This window comes from Oncorhynchus gorbuscha, linkage group LG12 (assembly GCF_021184085.1).
Source record: "Oncorhynchus gorbuscha isolate QuinsamMale2020 ecotype Even-year linkage group LG12, OgorEven_v1.0, whole genome shotgun sequence".
Lineage (NCBI taxonomy): Eukaryota > Metazoa > Chordata > Actinopteri > Salmoniformes > Salmonidae > Oncorhynchus > Oncorhynchus gorbuscha.
The window spans coordinates 42260796-42282666 of NC_060184.1; the positions used below are offsets into that span (position 1 = coordinate 42260796).

At 43.6% G+C, this 21871-nt stretch overlaps 1 protein-coding gene across 2 annotated transcripts in view; it reads left to right on the top strand.

The window, feature by feature from the left end:
* Positions 1-21871, top strand: part of adgb (androglobin) — a 134951-nt gene that overhangs the window by 7388 nt on the left and 105692 nt on the right. For both annotated transcript variants that reach the window (XM_046292151.1, XM_046292152.1), the window contains exons 2-7: positions 419-578; positions 5512-5604; positions 7162-7233; positions 7427-7609; positions 11554-11693; positions 19766-19852. In XM_046292151.1, coding sequence (XP_046148107.1) covers positions 419-578; positions 5512-5604; positions 7162-7233; positions 7427-7609; positions 11554-11693; positions 19766-19852 — 735 coding nt within the window. The remainder of the gene's footprint in view (positions 1-418; positions 579-5511; positions 5605-7161; positions 7234-7426; positions 7610-11553; positions 11694-19765; positions 19853-21871) is intronic.

A 21871-nucleotide genomic window follows, 5' to 3' on the forward strand; every position in this document is an offset into this window, starting at 1 on the left:
TATCTATAGCTTCAGGGCTCTTGTTCTGCTCTCGCTTTACAAAAGCGCACAACCACTGTGTTTCACGAACAAGCTGTACACGGGGCAACTTGCCAGGGTTCCAGTTTTGAAATCCTTGGCCCGCGGCTCTCCCAATCCAAGTTACTGACAGTATGAGGAAGGGAGTCAGTACATGATTGTGTCGATAGCATCACCCATCGAAAATGTATCGGTAGTAATAATAATGTATAGCCTAAACAGTGCCGTGACTAGAGGTCTATGCCCTGCTGCTACAAATCACTTTAGCGACGAGAGGAGTTACTTGAACATGATTGATACATTTCGACATCAATTTTATATCATCTTGGGTTTATGGATACCACAGCACCTGTTTATTGGTGTCAAACCTGAATCATGCTTGTTTGTGGCTACACCCCAGAGCATCGTCCCTGGTGGCTAGTGCCTCAGAGGGCCCAGGGGAGCTAAGGAGATGCCGCTACCCCATCTGGCCGGAGTGGAGTGAGGCAGAGGTCAACGCAGAGAAATGGGATGGGGCCAAGGGCGCTAAGGATGGAAAGATGGGGAAGAGTCCATTTTTGGTGAGTATTGATGGATTGGGCCTCGTGAAATTCCTACAGGATCAAGGCTATCCATCTATGGATTGATTTCATAGATACTGTAGCCTGCAGTGCCTCATGTTTCTTTGGCAGGTTAGCATTTTTTTTGTCATGAATCTTGTTCTGGAGGCAGCTCTGCAGAATGGGTACAAGCTGGTACAGCCTCAAAGTAATAAAATCAGATTTACAACCTTAACCGTTAACCACGCTGCTTACCCTAATGCCTAACCCTAACCTTAAATTAAGACCAACAAGCTCATTTTTGTTTGAGTTTTTACAATATAGCCAATGTTGACTTTGCAACTGGCCTATCTAAGAAAAATTGCTCCAGGACAAGACTCATGATAATAAACATCAACCTGAGTTTCTTTGGCTCTTTTTCTTTTTTGGGGGTAACTGCATATAAATTGTAGCTTTCATCAATGTACATTTCTGAATTTCCAATACCCCATATATTTTTTTGTAAATACAATACACATACACAGTACATTCAGAAAGTTTTCAGACCCCTTGACTTTTTCCACATTGTTACATTACAGCCTTATTCTAAAATGTATTACATCGTTTTTTCCCATCAATCTACATACAATACTCCATAATGACATAGCAAAAACAGGTTTTTAGAAATGTTTGCAAATGTATTAAAAGTAAACAGAAATATCACATTGCAAGTATTTAGACCCTTTAATCAGTACTTTGTTGAAGCACCTTTGGCATTGATTACAGCCTAGAGTCTTCTTGGGTATAACGCTACAAGCTTGGCACATTTGGGGAGTTTCTCACATTCTTCTCTGCAGATCCTCTCAAGGTCTGTCAGGTTGGATGGAGAGCGTTGATGCACAGCTATTTTCAGGTCTCTCCAGAGATGTTCGATCGGGTTCCTGTCTGGGCCCTGGATGTGCAAATCAAGGAAATTCAGAGACTTGTCCCGAAGCCACTCCTGCGTTGTCTTGGCTGTGTGCTTAGTGTCATTGTCCTGTTGGTAGGTGAACCTTCGCCCCAGTCTGAGGTAGTGAGTGCTCTGGAGAAGGTTTTCATCAAGGATCTCTGTACTTTGCTCCATTCATCTTTGCCTCGATAATGACTAGTATCCCAGTCCCTGCTGCTGAAAAACATCCCCACAGCATGATGCTGCCACCACCATGATTCACTGTAGGGGTGGTGGCAGGTTTCCTCCAGAAGTGACACTTGACATTGAGGCCAAATAGTTCAATCTTGGTTTCATCACACCAGAGAATGTTGTCTCCCATGGTCTAATAGTCTTTAGGTACTTTTTGGCAAACTCCAAGCGGGCTGTCATGTGCCTTTTACTGAGGAGTGGCTTCCGTCTGGCCACTACCATAAAGGCCAGATTGGTGGAGTGATACAGAGATGATTGTACTTCTGGAAGGTTTTCCCATATCCTTCTCCAGATCTGTGCCTCGACACAATCCTGTCTCGGCGCTCTATGGGCAATTCCTTCGACATCAGGGCTTGGTTTTTGCTCTGACATGCACTGTTAACTGTGGGACCTTATATAGACAGTTATCTGCCTTTCCAAGTCTTGTCCAATCAGTAGAATTTACCACAGGTGGACTCCAATCAAGTTGTAGTTTTCTTCAATTTTAGAATAAGGCGTTAACGTAACAAAATGTGGAAAAATTCAAGGGGTCTGAATACTTTCTGAAGGCACTGTATATACAGTACCAGTCAAAAGTTTAGACATACCTACTCATTCAAGGAATAATAGTAGAATAGTAGAATAAATAGTAGAATAATATTGAAGACATTAAGACTATGAAGTAACACATATGGAATCATTGGCTGTGCAAAGCTATCATCAGGGAAAAGGGTGGCTATTTGAAGAATGTCAAATACAGAATATATTTGGATTTGTTTAACACTTTTTTTTTGCTTACTACATGATTCCATATGTGTTATTTCATAGTTTTGATGTCTTCACTGTTATTCAAAAAATGTGGACAATAGTAAAAATTAAGAAAAACCCTTGAATGAGTAGGTGTTCTTAAACTTTTGACTGGTAGTGTACAGTTGAAGTTGGAAGTTTACATACACTTAGGTTGGAGTCATTAAAACTCCTTTTTCAACAACTCAACAAATTTCTTGTTAACAAACTATAGTTTTGGCAAGTCGGTTAGGACATCTACTTTGTGCATGAAATAAGTAATTTTTCCAACAATTGTTTACAGACGGATTATTCCACTTATAATTCACTGTATCACAATTCCAGTGGGTTCCAGTTTACATACACTAAGTTGACTGTGCCTTTACATTGTAACATCGTTCTTCGTTTATGGAAAGAGAGTCGGACCAAAATGCAGCGTGGTAGTTACTCATGACTTTAATGAATGAAGAGCGAAACATGAAATAACTTATACATATACAAAAACAACAAACGGAACGAGAAACCTATTACAGCCTATCTGGTGAACACTACACAGAGACATAAACAATCACCCACGAAATACAAAGCGAAACCAGGCTACCTAAATACGGTTCCCAATCAGAGACAACGAGAATCACCTGACTCTGATTGAGAACCGCCTCAGGCAGCCAAGCCTATACAACAGCCCTAATCAGCCGCGATCCCAAATACTACAAACCCCAATACGAACAATACAATAACCCCATGTCACACCCTGGCCTGAACAAATAAAGAAAACACAAAATACTAAGACCAAGGCGTGACAGAACTCCCCCCCCCTAAGGTGCGGACTCCCGGACGCACCTCAAAACCATAGGGAGGGTCCGGGTGGGCGTCTGTCCATGGTGGCGGTTCCGGCTCAGGACGTGGACCCCACTCCATTAATGTCCTAGTTCCTCCCCTTCGCGTCCTGGGATAATCCACCCTCGCCGCCGACCATGGCCTAATATTCCTCACCCAGAACCCCACAGAACTGAGGAGCAGCTCGTGACTGAGGAGCAGCTCGTGACTGAGGAGCAGCTCGTGACTGAGGGGCATCTCGTGACTGAGGGGCATCTCGTGACTGAGGGGCATCTCGGGACTGAGGCAGCTCGGGACTGAGGGTATGCTCGGGACTGAGGGGACGCTCGGGACTGAGGGGCAGCTCGGGGCTGAAGGGCAGCTCGAGACTGAGGGGCAGCCCGGAACTGAGGGGCAGCCCGGAACTGAGGGGCAGCCCGGAACTGAGGGGCAGCCCGGAACTGAGGGGAAGCCCAGTACTGAGAGGAAGCCCAGTACTGAGAGGAAGCCCAGTACTGAGATGAAGCTCAGGCAGGTAGTAGGCTCCGGTAGATCCTGGCTGGCTGGCGGATCTGGAAGATTCTGGTTGACTGGCAGATCTGGAAGATTCTGGTTGACTGGCAGATCTGGAAGAGACTGGTTGACTGGCAGATCTGGAAGAGACTGGTTGACTGGCAGATCTGGAAGAGACTGGTTGACTGTCAGATCTGGAAGAGACTGGTTGACTGGCAGATCTGGAAGAGACTGGTTGACTGGCAGATCTGGAAGAGACTGGTTGACTGGCAGATCTGGAAGAGACTGGTTGACTGGCAGATCTGGAAGAGACTGGTTGACTGGCAGATCTGGAAGAGTCTGGTTGACTGGCAGATCTGGAAGAGACTGGTTGACTGGCAGATCTGGAAGAGACTGGTTGACTGGCAGATCTGGAAGAATCTGGTTGACTGGCAGATCTAGAAGATCATGGCTGACTGGCGGATCTAGCTGCTCTATGCAGACTAACAGCTCCTTGCAGACGGACAGCTCTGGCAGCTCCATGCAGGCTGACAGCTCCGGCAGCTCCATGCAGGCTGACAGCTCCTTGCATGCTGACAGCTCCTTGCAGACTGGCAGCTCTTTGCAGACTGACAGCTCTGGCTGCTTCATGCAGACTGACAGCTCTGGCTGCTTCGAACAGACTGACAGCTTTGACTGCTCCATGCAGACTGACAGCTCTGGCTGCTTCGAACAGACTGACAGCTTTGACTGCTCCATGCAGGCTGACAGCTCTGGCTGCTTTATGCAGGCTGACAGCACCCTGCAGACTGACAGCACCCTGCAGACTGACAGCTCCTTGCAGACTGGCAGCTCCTTGCAGACTGGCAGCTCTGACAGCACCCTGCAGACTGGCAGCTCTTTGCAGACTGACAGCTCTTTGCAGACTGACAGATCTTTGCAGACTGACAGCTCTGGCTGCTTCATGCAGACTGACAGCTCCCTGCAGACTGACAGCTCCCTGCAGACTGACAGCACCTTGCAGACTGACAGCTCCCTGCAGATTGGCAGCTCAGGCTGCTCCGAACAGGCAGGAGGCTCCGACAGTGCAGGAGGGAAGGAAGGCTCTGGCTGTGCTGAACAGGCGAGGCGCACAGAAGGCCTGATGCGTGGTGCTGGAACTGGTGCTACAGGATTGAGGACACGCACAGGAAGCCTGGTGTGGGGAGCTGCTACCGGAGGACTGGTGTGTGGAGGTGGCTCTGGATAGACCGGACCGTGCAGGCGCACTGGAGCTCTTGAGCACCGAGCCTGCCCAAGCTTACCTGGCTCGATGCCCACTCTAGCCCGGCCAATACGAAGGGCTGGTATGTGCCGCACCGGGCTATGCACCCGCACTGGAAACACCGTGCGCTCCATAGCATAACACGGTGCCTGCCCGGTCTCTCTAGCCCAACGGTGAGCACAGGGAGTTTGCGCAGGTCTCCTACCTGGCATAGCCATACTCCCATTAAGCCCCACCCAATAATTTTTTGGGGCTGCTTTTCGGGCTTCCAACCGTGTCGCCGTGCTGCCTCCTCATACCAGCGCCTCTCCGCTTTATTAATAAACAATGTGCCATGGTATCGGTATATCGTGAATCTCTTCCCAACTATTTCGTAGTCTATAGGCACAGTTGTCAGTTTTTTGGTCCTTCAATGAAACTGGTATACTTTTTTATTTATCACTCTTTGTCCACAGCCATTCTTTGAGGATCCAGAGGGAAAGGTCGAGCTGCCTCTGTTGCTGAAAGTGCACTCATGGAAGCGCCCTTCAGAGCACATACTCACCAAGGTAAGGGTGCTTCTTCAGGACATGGTCTTGGATGGTGCGTCACACAGTCTGCATCCAACATAGAGGACACAGAGGATGCACAGTACTAGATATACTCAGGGTCAGTGGTGTAAAGTACTTAAGTAAAAATACTTTAAAGTACCTCTTAAGTAGTTTTTTGGGGTATGTGTACTTTACTATTTATATTTTTGACAACTGGTATATTTATTCCACTACATTCCTAAATACAATAATGTACATTTTACTTCATATATTTTCCGTGACACGCAAAAGTACTCGTTACATTTTGAGTGCTTCACACAGTTATCGAGAAAAATCCCTGGTCATCCGTACTGCCTCTGATCTGGCCGACTCACTGAACACAAATTATTTGTTTGTAAATGATTGTCAAATGATTGCAGTGTGTCCTTGGCAATACATACATTTAAAAAAATGTAAAAATTGTCTGGTTGGCTTGATATAAGCTATAAGAAGTTATTTACACTTTTGATACTTAAGTATATTTTAGCAATTACATTTACTATTGATACTTAAGTATATTTAAAACCAAATACTTAGACTTTTACTCAAGTAGAATTTTATTGGGTGTCTTTACTTGAGTCATTTTCTATTAAGTTATCTTTACTTTTACTTAAGTATGACAGTTGGGTACTTTTTTCCACCACTGCTCAGGGCCTTCAGTATATCCTTTTCATCATACAGACTTCCGCCTTAAAGTCGACACTGCAAAGAGACTGCACAAGAACAGAATGTTCCACTATACTAAACACAGTACAGTGTATGACAAATTTCAGCCGAGTGCCATGTATAGCCAGACCACTCAGGGCCATCTTATTAGGTAGTGTGCAGAAATGTATGGCTGTTATCAAAAAGTAACTCTGTTTGTCTGTGCCACACTGAGTAATTAAGCTTGCTGTGTCTTCCGCTCAACAATGTGAAGAACGTTTCATTCATTCTGTATAAAAGGAAACGCACAGGAATACCCAATTAAGCACAGCAGTTCTGTTTCTTCCTTCCACTCTCCACTATCCTATTCTAGAACCCCCTAATTGACGGAAAAAGTTGAGGTGTGGGTTATGTACGGTTTCCATGACAATGGAAGGGCTCTCCATGGATGGAGGGAGAGAGTGAGAGAGAAGAAAAAATATAATCTCCCTTGAAGGCTCTCTCTTCACGATCGGTGGTCTTTTAATTCATATTTGATTAGTGGTCTGTTGGAGTCTCTTATCTTAACTCCCTAATCCAATATTCATTGCAAACATGTCCTCTTGAGGAATCCTGGATAAACTATGGTGGAGTCTTTTTGCAAAGCATATTTGAAAAGTAAAATGATTGAGTTTCATGAATATTTCAAATATTTCAACGCCGCTTTACAAAATGTGTCTGTGTAATGTTTAATTTTGCAGTTCAGTAACTTTCAGAACATTGTTGACTGCACAGAGCCCAGGCGTCCATCACTTTAGAAGTGGGAAAAGGGGATGTTTGATGCATCATAGAAATGCACTGTTTCCATTGTTTTGTTCCCATGTTAAAAACATCTCATGCATTTTATACTAGCCTCCGGTAATAGTGGAGAACGAATCATCATTTGACCTGACCGCAGCCAATGAACATCTGCTCTGCAGTGAGGTAAGTGCTCTCCACACACTTTACTTTACTTACCTTTTCATAAATGCTTATCATACTGTTGTCATCTAACAGTGATTTCTGATGGACAGTAATGGAGGGACCCTAGATTATGTGATTGAATTGGTTAATTTAAAGTCACTTAGTCATTGATCAATTGATTGTTTTGTTTTTTCCATCATGTCCCTCTTCCCAGCTCTTCAGGTGGATAGTGAGTGAAATCTACATAGTGTGGAAGATCTATAATGGGACGTCAGTAGAGCAGGGGTCTGACGTCTGGAAGCCTTGGGAACACATCTACTCCCTGTGTAAGGTGGTCAAGGGCCACATGCCTCTCTATAACGTCTATGGGAAGTATGTGGTCAAACTCTACTGGATGGTGAGTGATAGGTGTATTCAAAACAGATTACAGGCATAGTTTCTCCGACCCAGTTTACCCCTGCAGTACCCCTGGACTCAGTCTTCATTGAGGGCACTTTTTAGTCCAGGAATATAGGCTTAATCTGGGTCTGTTAATCTGGGACTGTGAAACTGCTCCTGTGAACCTGCACCGTCCTATAGGGTATCGTGTTATTAGCATGGAATGTTTTCCACTTTGCGAGATACAGTAAATTAGACTCTATTTGTAGCTTCCAAATGTTTTCATTCACCTTCATGTTCTTACCATGTTAAATCATGTCTGAACGTCTCTCATACCCTGAGGTTGCTAAAACACAAACATATTGTCAGCTCATTTCCACCGGTGCACCTAGGAGATAAAGACAATCCATCATTCATTTCAGAGGGCTGCACAGAGAATGGAGGATGCAGAAGCAGTCCAGCCACATCCAGTCAGGCACGAATCAATCAGTCTCGCTGCTGTGTGAATATGAGGAGGCTTTGCAAATAGTCCGATAAATTAATAAGGTTTAACAGGAGTCATCTGCCTCAGGATATCATTGTGGGACACCTTTATGACAGCAAGGCGGTGGCACTCAGTCATGCTATGGGTCTTCCTGTATGGTGGGGTAATTCCAAAGCAATGTCAGTCGTCGGTATGAGGTATGATGATACATAGATTGCAGTGGAGGCTGGTGGGAGGAGCTATAGGAGGATAGGCTCATTGTAGTGGCTGGAATGGAATAACGGAACAGAGTCAAAGATGTGGTTTCCATATGTTTGATGTGTTTGATACCGTTGAATTGATTCCATTCCAGCCATTACAATTAGACCATCCTCCTATAGCTCCTCCCACTAGCCTCCACTGATAAAGTGCCCGCAGAAAGTATTCAAACTCCTTGACTTTTTCCACATTTTGTTGTGTTACAGCTCAAATTTTAAAGGGATTAAATCGCAAATGTTTTGGTCATTCGCCTACACACAATACCCCATAATGTATTTTTTTTTTTTGCAAATGAATTAAAAATGAAAAGCTGAAATGTCTTGAGTCAATAATAAATCCTTTTTTTTATGGCAAGCATAAATAAGTTCAGGACTAACAATGTGCACAACAGGTCCCATAATAAGTTGCATGGACTCACTCTGTGTGCAATAATGACTACCTCATCTCTCATCTCATCTGTACCCCACATATACAGTGCAATGATCTGTAAGGTCCCTCAGACGAGCAGTGAATTTCAAACACAGATTCAACCACGAAGACCAGGGAGGTTTTCCAATGCCTTGCAAATTTGGGCACCTATTGGTAGTTGGGTAAAAAAAAGCAGACATGGAATATCCCTTTGAGCGTGGGGAAGTTATTATTTACACTTTGGATGATATATCAATTACACCCAGTCACTACAAAGATGCAGGCGTCCTCCCTAACTCAGTTACCGGAGAGGAACGAAACCGGTTAAGGATTTCACATTGAGGCCAATGGTGACATTGGCTGTTATAGGAGAGAACTGAGGATGGATCAGCAACATTTTGTACCTAGTCCACAATACTAACCTAAATGACAGTGAAAAGAAAGGAAGCCTGTACAGAATAAAAGGCACTAAAGCAGGGGTGGACAACTTTAGTCCTCGAGGGCCTGATTGGCGTCACACTTTTTCTCCATCCCTAGCAAACACAGCTGATTAATCAAATTGCATTCTAAACTGAAGATCATGATTACGTGATTATTGGAGTCAGGTGTGTTAGCTGGGGCTGGGGGAAAACTATTTCACCAATCAGGCCCTCGAGGACTGGAATTGCCCACCCCTGCACTAAAGTAATATTACAAAAAATGTGGCAAGGCAATTCACTTTTGTCCTGACTACAAAGTGTTATGTTTTGGGGCAAATCAAACACATTACTGAGTACCACTTTCCATATTTTTCAAGCACAGTGCAGTGGTGGTTGCATCATTTTATGGTTATGCTTGTAGTCATTGAGGGCTGGGGAGTTTTTCAGTATAAAAAAGAAACAGATCTGAGCAACTGTAAGCACAGGCAAAACCCTAGAGAAAAATTGGGTTTAGTGTGCTTTCCACCAGACACCTGGGAAATTCATTCACCTTTTAGCAGGGCAATAACCTAAAACACAAGGCCAAATCTAAACTGGAGTTGCTTACCAAGAAGACAGTGAATGTTCCTGAGTGGTCAAGTTACAGTTTTGACTTAAAACTTCTTGAAAAACTATTGCAATACCTGAAAATGGGTGTCTAGCAATGATCAATAACCAATTTGACAGAGTTTGAAGAATTTAGAAAATAATAATGGGCAAATGTTGTACAATCCAGGTGTGCAAAGCTCTTGACACTTACTCAGAAATGTGCCTCTACAAAGTAATAACTCAGGGGTGTGTGAACTTGAGATATTTCTGTACTTCATTTTCAATACATTTGCAAAATGTTCTAAAAATATGTTTTCACTGTCTCGTTATGGGGCATTGTGTGTAGAATGTATCCATTTTGAATTCACAACAAAATGTGGAACAAGTCAAGGGATATGAATACTTTCTGAAGGCACTGTAAGTCTACCACACTTTGTTTTCTCTGTGTTAGCTCTGTGATGATGCTCACAGTTATGAGACTGTATTTGCAAATAGTCTTCAGGAGTATTTCCTCAACTTGTATTCTGTTTGTCAACAGTTCTCGGCTGGTGAAGATAGGCATATTCCATTTTTTAAAATCAAATCGCTGGATTTTCGATGTTTTGGAACATAAGCGTATCAATCACAACAATAACAAAGAGATTGTGATGTATAGAAGCATAGGAGGAATGTAACAGAGAGAATGTAACAGTTAAACTCACTGGGCAGGCTGACAAGATTGGAGGCAGCAGCTCCCGTGCCAAAACTAGCATGCTAACAGATGGATAATACGCCATAATTCGTTCTCTATTCCCGTCTCTTTCTCGCTCTCTCTTTCTCTTGTCCCCTCTCACTCTTTCGCTCTTTTCCCCCCTTTCTCCTTGTTTATCTCTCTTTTCCCCCCCTTTCTCCCGCCCTTTCTTTCACATACTCCTCTGCCCTCTCTCCCTCTCCCTCAATGAAGTTAGCTCCTTCACACCCTGTCCAGTCTCATCTGCAGAAAGGTTGAGCAGCTCCTCAGGGCGATGATTAGGATGGGGGGGGGGGGCAGTGAGAAAGAGAGAGAGAGAGCGGCACAGCTGTGATCAGTCAGTCAGATTACATTGTGCGTCTAAAGACTGAAGCTGCCTGTCACTGTATAACACTGTGACTCCCACAGACAGCCAGTGGACATAGAGAACACTGAGGGGCTGCCTGTCTGCCACTGGGTTGAAGAGAGCATATGGATTCCTAGAAGGCGAGAGGCAGGGTAAATGGAATGGTGGGAGTAGGAATGTCCATCTTCAATCGCTAAATAGGTTAGCTATATGAATGAGAAATTACATGGGGTTCCTAGGAAGATTTTCACTTGGCATTTGTGCTGAGTGAGTCCCAGCTCACTGCTTTTTCATCTCTTCCCATCTGTATTTAATAACTTTGGTAATGTTCTCTGGTGTGTGTGTGAATCATACTCAAGGGTGCTACTATCAAATACAGTACCTACATGACAAATGGACAATAGATGCCTACACAGCGCTAGTACAGACCAGTCATTCTTGTTTTAAACAGCAAATCGATTGAAGTCAACACTCCCATATTCTGCCGTTGTCTCAACATTGACTGCCTGGTCAGTGGAAATGAGATTATATCCAGCCTATTAATCAAATCTAAAGAATAAAGAACGATACACGGAAAGTATTGTTACTGTAATGGGCTGGTAAATGAAACTCACTGTGCTCTGTCAATTTCCAATTTTTGTCGCTCTCTCTTCCTTGCCTTCTTTCTCCCCTCCTCCTCTCGCTCTATTGTTCCCTCATCTGTTCGCTTTTTTTTCCCCCCTTCTGTCAGGGTTGCTGGAGGAAGATCATGGTGGACGATGCGTTGCCGTTTGATGAGGACAACAACCTGCTGCTTCCTGCCACCACCAACCAATCAGAGCTGTGGCCCATGCTGCTGGCCAAGGCCATCATTAAACTGGCCAACACAGAGTGAGTTCAACCATAGTTAAATCCTACTGAAACCTCTCAACCACCCTAGAGGGGACACAAACCAACAATCAACTTCAATACTGGGGGGGGCACAAACCAATGACTGTATATATGAATTGACAAAGCCATCGATCAAGTGACACCACCCATATGAGACAATACTATAGTATACTCTGGTATAAATACTATAGTATTCACTTGTGTTTTTGTGGACTTTACTGTTGTATTGGCTGTAGTTTTGGCGGACCAAATTCTGCAGAAACACTACAGTGAATACTGTAGCATTTACTTTAGTAAACTGTAGAATATTGTAGTATTTACAGTTAAAGTTTCACTATGCAGAAATTGCTCCACCATTTCAGTTTATGTGATAAGAATCATTGTACCATCTAAACCGCTGTGAAATATATTTTCCATAACCAAAAATATTTTTGCAGAGGCTTGAAGCTGGTGTACAAAACCGAAAGTAAAAGACACAAAAACAAAACTTAAGAATGGGAAGCATATAAATAGTGGACATAGAAAAGATCTACTGCTTCTTAGACTTGCTTTCAAGTATAACGATATATTTATACTTCTATGTGAATTGGGTCTCACAAAAAGTCACATATTGCCACAATACTGTTGTAAAACAAACTGTAGTCCATATTATTGTAACTAATATAGTGTTTTTGCGGATTGGAGTATTTATTGTAGTGTTTTTATGGACTGTAATATACTGCAGTATTTACTGTTGTGTTTTTTTTTTCAGATATTTCTGATACCACTGTACTATTTACTATAGTGTATTTATTGTATTATCTTTGACATAGAAGTAGAAGCTTTCTTGTTGTGGAAACCACCTACTGGAGAAATGGGCAAATGAAATACTGTTGTATTTACCATAGTTAAAAAAGTGTTGTCAGCAACTAAATTATCCTTAACTTCTTCTGTGTGCAATTTATTTTTATTTTTTATCAATCAGTTCAAGGACATACATCTGGTGTATTAGAAGCAATTATTGGCAACATGATTGTCCCCCCCCAAAAATAAATATGTACACAAAGATTGACCACAAAGATTACCATTTTTCCATATTGAAACAATGTCTGCAGTACCAAAGTCGGCATTGAACTTCCGTAGCTTCAATGAGAGGTGGTAGCCGTTCTCCCCTGGCACACACCCTATTATCAGTCCATAGTACTACCACGGTGCTTAGAAAGCACAACTCACATTCATTTTTTTCTTCTCTTTTAATTATTGGATAGGACAGAAGTAGAGTCGGAAGATGGAGAGTGTGCTGAATTTCCAGTAGTCCGGAATCGAACCCATGCTGCAGCTGCTGCTAAATCGTTGCAGACAAAATAGTCATAATAAATAACATTTGGGGGCCTCCCGGGTGGCGCAGTGGGTAAGGGCGCTGTACTGCAGCGCCAGCTGTGCCACCAGAGACTCTGCACCCAGGCTCTGTCGTAACCGCGACCGGGAGGTCCGTGGGGCGACGCACGGTTGGCCTAGCGTCATCCGGGTTAGGGAGGGTTTGGCCGGTAGGGATATACTTGTCTCATCGCGCACCAGCGACTTGCGTGGCGGGCTGGGCGCAGTGCTCGCTAACCAAGGTTGCCAGGTGCACGGTGTTTCCTCTGACACATTGGTGCGGCTGGTTTCCGGGTTGGATTCGTGCTGTGGGTTGGATGCAAGCAGTGCGGCTTGGTTGGGTTGTGTATCGGAGGACGCATGACTTTCAACCTTCATCTCTCCCGAGCCTGTACAGGAGTTGTAGCAATGAGACGAGATAGTAGCTACTAAACAATACCACGAAAAAGGGGTAAAATAAAAATAAAAAAGTGAATTATTTTTATTTATTTCTATATATAATTATGCGATTGGCAATTAAGCACTTTTTCTAGTTGCAGAGTCAAATGAACTCATGGATACCATTTTTATGTCTCTATGTGCAGTTTAAAGAAAGTTTCTAACTAGTGTTGGCGCAATTACGAACTAGCATTAGCACAATGATTAAATTGTGCTAATGCTAGTTAGCAGTGTCTCGCAAAACTACCTTCAACTTCCTTCAAACTGCACACAGAGACATAAATAATGGTACCCATTAGTTAATCTGACTGGGTAAGTAGAAAAATGGCTTAATTATCAAAATCTTGCACTAAACCATTTAAGATCAATGACAAGTTTTAACATGCAGTACCAGTGAAAAGTTTGGACACACTCATTCAAGGGTTTTTCTTTATTTTTACTATTTTGTACATTGTAGAATAATAGTGAAGACATCAAAACTATGAAATAACACATGGAATCATGTAAACTCAGCAAAAAAAGAAATGTCCTCTCACTGTCAACTGTTTACTTTCAGCAAACTTGATGTGTCGAAAGCCAAGTCAACAAACAGGTGACTGACCATCTCGAATCCCACCGTACCTTCTCCGCTATGCAATCTGGTTTCCGAGCCGGTCACGGGTGCACCTCAGCCACACTCAAGGTACTAAACGACATCATAACCGCCATCGATAAAAGACAGTACTGTGCAGCCGTCTTCATCGACCTTGCCAAGGCTTTCGACTCTCAATCACCATATTCTTATCGGCAGACTCAGTAGCCTCGGTTTTTCGGATGACTGCCTTGCCTGGTTCAGTGTGTTAAATCGGAGGGCATGTTGTCCGGTCCTCTGGCAGTCTCTATGGGGGTGCCACAGGGTTCAATTCTCGGGCAGACTCTTTTCTCTGTATATACCAATGATGTTGCTCTTGCTGCGGGCGATTCCCTGATCCACCTCTACGCAGACACCTGAAACCCCACCTCTTTAAGGAATACCTAGGATAGGATAAGTAATCCCTCTCACCCCCCCCCTTTAAGATTTAGATGCACTATTGTAAAGTGACTGTTCCACTGGATGTCATAAGGTGAATGCACCAATTTGTAAGTCGCTCTGGATAAGAGCGTCTGCTAAATGACTTAAATGTAAATGTAATTGTATACACTTTCGGCCCGTCATTGGACATTGTGCTATCTAACCTCCAATCGAGCTTCAATGCCATACAACACTCCTTCCGTGGCCTCCAACTGCTCTTAAACGCTAGTAAAAACAAATGCATGCTTTTCAACCGATCGCTGCCTGCACCCGCATGCCCGACTAGCATCACCACACTGGATGGCTCCGACCTTGAATATGTGGACACCTATAAGTACCTAGGTGTCTGGCTAGACTGCAAACTCTCCTTCCAGACCCATATCAAACATCTCCAATCGAAAATCAAATCAAGAATCGGCTTTCTATTCCGCAACAAAGCCTCCTTCACTCACGCTGCCAAGCTTACCCTAGTAAAACTGACTATCCTACCGATCCTCGACTTCGGCGACGTCATCTACAAAATTGCTTCCAACACTCCACTCAGCAAACTGGATGCAGTTTATCACAGTGCCATCCGTTTTGTCACTAAAGCACCTTATACTACCCACCACTGCGACTTGTATGCTCTAGTCGGCTGGCCCTCGCTACATATTCGTCGCCAGACCCACTGGCTTCAGGTCATCTACAAGGCCATGCTAGGCAATGCTCCGCCTTATCTCAGCTCACTGGTCACGATGGCAACACCCATCCGTAGCACGCGCTCCAGCAGGTGTATCTCATTGATCATCCCTAAAGCCAACACCTCATTCGGCCGCCTTTCGTTCCAGTACTCTGCTGCCTGTGACTGGAACGAATTGCAAAAATCGCTGAAGTTGGAGACTTTTATCTCCCTCACCAACTTCAAACATCAGCTAGCTGAGCAGCTAACCGATCGCTGCAGCTGTACATAATCTATTGGTAAATAGCACACCCATTTTCACCTACCTCATCCCCACAGTTTTTATTAATTTACTTTTCTGCTCCTTTGCACACCAATATCTCTACCTGTACATGATCATCTGATCATTTATCACTCCAGTGTTAATCTGCAATATTGTAATTATTCGCCTACCTCCTCATGCCTTTTGCACACATTGTATATAGACTCCCCTTTTTTCTCTGTGTTATTGACTTGTTAATTGTTTACTCCATGTGTAACTCTGTGTTGTCTGTTCACACTGCTATGCTTTATCTTGGCCAGGTCGCAGTTGCAAATGAGAACCTGTTCTCAACTAGCCTACCTGGTTAAATAAAGGTGAAATTAAAAAAATAAAATGTGTAAATATTTGTATGAACATAACAATATTCAACAACTGAGACATAAACTGAACAAGTTCCACAGACATGTGACTAACAGAACTGGAATAATGTGTCCCTGAACAAAGCGGGGGTTAAAATCAAAAGTAACAGTCAGTATCTGGAGTGGCCACCAGCTGCATTAAATGCTGCAGTGCATCTCTTCCTCATGGACTGCACCAGATTTGACAGTTCTTGCTGTGAGATGTTACCCCACTCGTCCACCAAGGCACCTGCAAGTTCCTGGACATTTCTGGTGGGAATGGCCCTAGCCCTCACCCTCCGATCCAACAGGTCCCAGACGTGCTCAATGGGATTGAGATCCGGACTCTTCGCTGGCCATGGCAGAACACTGACATTCCTTGCAGGAAATCACGTATAGACGAGCAGTATGGCTGTTGTCATGTCAGGATGGGCCTGCAGGACGGGTACCTTATAAGGAAGGAGGATGTCTTCCCTGTAACGCACAGCGTTGAGATTGCCTGCAATGACGACAAGCTCAGTCCGATGATGCTGTGACACACCGCCCCAGACCATGACGGACCCTCCACCTCCAAAGCGTTCCACCAGAGTACAGGCCTCAGTGGAACGCTGATTCCTTCGATAATAAACGTGAATCCGACCATCACCCCTGGTGAGACAAAACCGCGACTCGTCAGTGAAGAGCACTTTTTGCCATTCCTGTCTGGTCCAGCGACGGTGGGTTTGTGCCCATTGGCGACATTGTTGCCGGTGATGTCTACAAGCCCTCGGTCCAGCCTTAACTCGGCAGTTGTTGTTGCCATTCTGTACCTGTCAACCAGCTGTGATGTTCGGATGTACCGATCCTGTGCAGGTGTTACATGTGGTCTGCCACTGCGAGGACAACCAACTGTCCGTCCTGTAGCGCTGTCTTATGCATCTCACAGTATGGACATTGCAATTTATTACCCTGGCAACATCTGCATGCCTCCTTGCATAATGCCTAAGGCACATTCATGCAGATGAGCAGGGACCCTGGACATCTTTCTTTTGGTGTTTTTCATAACTGTGAGCTTAGTTGCCTACCGTCTGTAAGCTGTTAGTGTCTTAACGACCGTTCCACGGGTGCATGTTCATTATTAGTTTATGATTCATTGAAGAAGCATGGGAAATGGTGTTTAAACCCTTTACAATGAAGATTTGTGAAGTTATTTGGATTTTTACAAATTATCTTTGGAAGACAGGGTCCTGAAAAGGGGACGTTTCTTTTTTTGCTGAGTTTAGTAACCAAAAAAGTGTTAAACAAATCAAAATATATTTAAATGTTTGTTTTTTTAACTAGACAAGTCAGTTAAGAACAAATTCTTATTTTTGATGATGGCCAAGGAACAGTGGGTTAATTGCGTTGTTCAGGGGGAGAACGACAGACTTTTACCTGGTCACCTTTCGGTTACAAGTCCAACGCTCTCACCACTAGGCTACCACCCTTTGCCTTGACACCTTTGCTCACTCTTGGCAGTCTCTCAACCAGCTTCAGGTCGTCACTACAAATGCATTTCAGGTGTGCCTTGTTAAAAGTTCATTTGCATAATTTCTTTCCTCTGTGTTAGAAGATTTCCCTAATTGGTAAAATACTAAGTCCACATTATGGTAAGAACAACTTAAATAAGCAAAGAGAAATGACAGTCCATCATTACTTTAAGACATGAAGGTCAGTCAATGTGGAACATTTCAAGAAGTTTGAAAGTTTCTTCAAGTGCAGTCGCAAAAACCATCAAGCGCTATGATGAAACTGAGGACCGCCACAGGAAAGGAAGACCCAAAGTTACCTCTGCTGCAGAGGATAAGTTTATTGGAGTTACCAGAGTTCAAGTAACAGACACATCTCAACGTCAACTGTTCAGAGACTGCATGAATCAGGCCTTTATGGTCGAATTGCTGCAAAGAAACCACTACTAAAGGATAACAATAATAAGAAGAGACTTGCTTGAGCAAAGAAACACGAGCAATAGACATTAGACCGGTGGAAATCTGTCCTTTGGTCTGATGAGGCCAACTGCCTAGGATGATCTCTGCATGTGTGAAGCTTTGAGGAGAAGGTGTGATGGTGTTAGGGTGCTTTACATTCCTCAGGAAGCTGATTGAGAGAATGCCAAGAGTGTGCAAAGGTGTCATCAAGGCAAAGGGTGGCCATTTGAAGAATCCCAAATATAAAATATATTTTGATTTGTTTAACACTTTTTTGGTTACTACATGATACCATATGTGTTATTTCATAGTCTTGATATGTCTTCACTATTATTCTACATAATACAAATAAATAAAAACCCTTGAATGAGTAGGTGTGTTCAAACTTTTGACTGGTACTGTTTATTTGTGGAAAAACCGACTGAGCAGTGGCGGAAAATGAGAGCCACGAGCACACAACCAACACTTGCCCCTCACCTCCCTACAAGGCAGGTGGTCTCATCTGTTGCAGTATTTTTCTGATGGTGTCAACATAATTACATTTTCATTCATTTTGGAGTAAATTGTCCTATTAAAAAGTCACCGGAAGTGACCTTCATACAGTCGTTCTAACCCCAACAAATACTACCTTTGCCACCGCTTCTGCAGAAAAATGCTTGGGGAACCACTGGCACCAGGGGAGGTGGCTTAGGCCGCTAGATCACCTTAGGTCATTCATTTAGCCCCAGTACACCTCCCCATATGTTTACAGAGGACTTTATTACTGTACATGATGGGGAAGGAAGGTAAGTAAACAAAGCACTACAGCAGCACACACACACACACACACACACACACACACACACACACACACACACACACACACACACACACACACACACACACACACACACACACACACACACACACACACACACACACACACACACACACACACACACACACACACACACACACACTGCTGGGCTATTTTGTTGGCATTGTAGAAACAGACACAGTGGTTCAATTCCCCGGTCTGTCACTCTACAATTTGGTGGCGTGTGCGTGCATGTAATTGTCGGATTTACTGTATGTTGTAGTTTTATGGTTGTCAAAGGTTGGGATATAAATGTTTAATCTCATCCAGGAAATCAGGTTTCTCTGCTTGTGAATCTTTTATAACCCCCAGTGAAAGTTCAAAGAAGATAAAGCTCTGAAAAAATGTTTTACCATGTGTCTGTCATAAAAGCATAGTTTTAATCTTGAATCTTCTATATCCATTTTTGTTGGTGTGCTTTTTATAGAAATCACAGTGGAGCACAGTATAGATTTCAGTAACAATTTTAGGATGGTTTATAGTTTTTCAGTGTCAGATAGTGAGTAAGGCCACACAGTAAACATTGATCAACTTTCATTTTGCTATTCATTACTGTCTACTGAACAGATTGGGCACAGTGTCCCATGAGGTGCAATTAGACACACAAACATCTGTTTCAGTTCAAAAACACTAGCAGGACACCTGTACACCCACACACACACACCCCAACAATCAGACACACACAGATCATATAATGGAATTCCCAGTGTTTCTCTGAAATCAACTTCTGTGTTTGTATATTTCATAAACAATCAAGCATGAAATTACTTTTCCTCTATAAGCCTGAGAAGCCACTGTCTGTCTCTGACTATCCCATCCAATTGCTGCTCGGTCAAATCTCCCTGCTGTGATTGTGTGTGTGTGTGTGTGTGTGTGTGTGTGTGTGTGTGTGTGTGTGTGTGTGTGTGTGTGTGTGTGTGTGTGTGTGTGTGTGTGTGTGTGTGTGTGTGTGTGTGTGTGTGTGTGTGTGTGTGTGTGTGTGTGTGTGTGTGTGTGTGTGTGTGTTAGCCGGAACTATAATAGTCAATTTAGCAGTGGTTTCCTAATGTGTGTTTTGTACATTGTGGTGTAATGTGTGTGTACAGTATATGTGTGTTTGTGTTGCAGTGTGGTGTCAGGACAGAGGAAGCAGCTGGGAGAGTTCACTGTCATCCATGCTCTGACCGGATGGATCCCTGAACTCATCCCTCTACAGTAGGGTCATCATCCACTTATCTCTTCTCATCTATTCTTCCTGTTCTCTTTCTGTTCATTGAAGTAGGGTTATCCTCATTTTGTAGCTTTAGTTTTTCACATCCACACTTTATTAGACCATTGATTTATACAATAGAATATTCTCTGTTGATGTTGTTAAAAACCAAGCAGTCCATTTTGACCTATAAGGCCTGGTACCTGCAGCCTAGAGTGGATGCAGTGAGGGACTGCAGTGCAGGGTCTTGCCTCCTCTTGATTAAACTGTGTACGGGGAAGCAGGAGGGTGTTGTTCTCTCCACCTCAGCAGGTTAGCTGTTGTTAGTGGACCCCCTGGGAAACCTATCAGCCAACACAGTCATGGTGCTGAGAGGCACACAGACATACATACATCCACTAGGCTAGTGTTAGTGTGACTGTTCTACAGGGGTCGAGGGGCTGTGGGAGGTCCCATTGTAATTTTCTCCATATTAAACCTGGATGGGGCTGGGAACACACACTCACACCAGTGGTGGCCGGTGCCATTTAAGATGAAGGAGGACACATTTTGTTTTTTCTATTACAGCATATTGGATGACTGTTATTCATATTAAATTCCCCCAGCTTAATGTAACATCGATAGGCTACTACATGATACTCTAATTTCCCCTATACCCATAAGGAGGTTGTTACAACCTAGCCTACAAATTACCGTTTATAATGTAGGTACACAGGTCAAGAGACAAATTGGAGTAATCAAGGTGACAGACTGTGACACATTCAATACCGCCTTGCACACTGTTGCCTGCATCAAGCTGATCTTGGTTGTAATCATTAGTCCAAACAGTATCAAAACGTTGTGTTTTGTGACTTTAACGAGTTTCTCTTGGACAAATTCAGGTAGGTCCATCCCTGTTTCATTCCGTTTGCTTCAGATTAAAAAAGTTTTGCAACAGAATCGGTGGAATGAATACACACCTGATCACCTGCACACACAGTTCACTTACATAGCAGCCATGTACAGAATCATCACTTTGCTCGTTGTATAATTCCATTTTGCATCAAAGCGCTCTCCTCTCACCTTTTTCCTTTGCTTGTGGACTTCAGTACACAACACAACAGCTGTTTGTGACCAGGTTTAAAAACCTCTTCAAGCTAAAGCTAAATACAATTAACACATTTTTGTCACCATATTAGCTAACGTGTTAGTAAACCCACTATCCAATCCATGTGTACAATCACACAGTATAGTGTACAGTCGTGGCCAAAAGTTATGAGAATGACAGAAGTATTAATTCTGCTGCCTCAGTTTGTATGATGGCAATTTGCATATACTCCAGAGTGTTATGATGAGTGATCAGATGAATTGCAATTAATTGCAAAGTCTTTCTTTGCCATGCAAATGAACTGTATCCCCCAAAAACATTTCCACTGCATTTCAGCCCTACCACAAAATGACCAGCTGCCATCATGTCAGTGATTCTCTCGTTAACAAAGGTGTGAGTGACGAGGACAAGGCTGGAGATCACTCTGTCATGCTGGTTGAGTTCAAATAATAGGGTGGTGCTTGGAATCATTGTTCTTCCTCTGTCAACCACGGTTACCTAGAAGGAAACACGTGCCGTCATCATTGCTTTGCACAAAAAGGGCTTCACAGGCAAGGATATTGCTGCCAGTAAGATTGCACCTAAATCAACCATTTATCGGATGATCAAGAATTTCAAGAGGAGCGGTTCAATTGTTGTGAATAAGGCTTCAGGGCACCCAAGAAAGTCCAGCAAGCGCCAGGACCGTCTCCTAAAGTTGATTCAGATGTGAGATCGGGGCACCACCAGTACAGAGCTTGCTCAGGAATGGCAGCAGGCAGGTGTGAGTGCATCTGCACGCACAGTGAGGCGAAGACTTTTGGAGGATGGCCTGGTGTCAAGAAGGGCAGCAAAGAAGCCACTTCTCTCCAGGAAAAACCTGAGAAGAAAAAAAATTAAATGAAATATAGCTAGCACTCTATCTTTCTTTCTCTCTGCTGCTTCTCCATCATTTTTG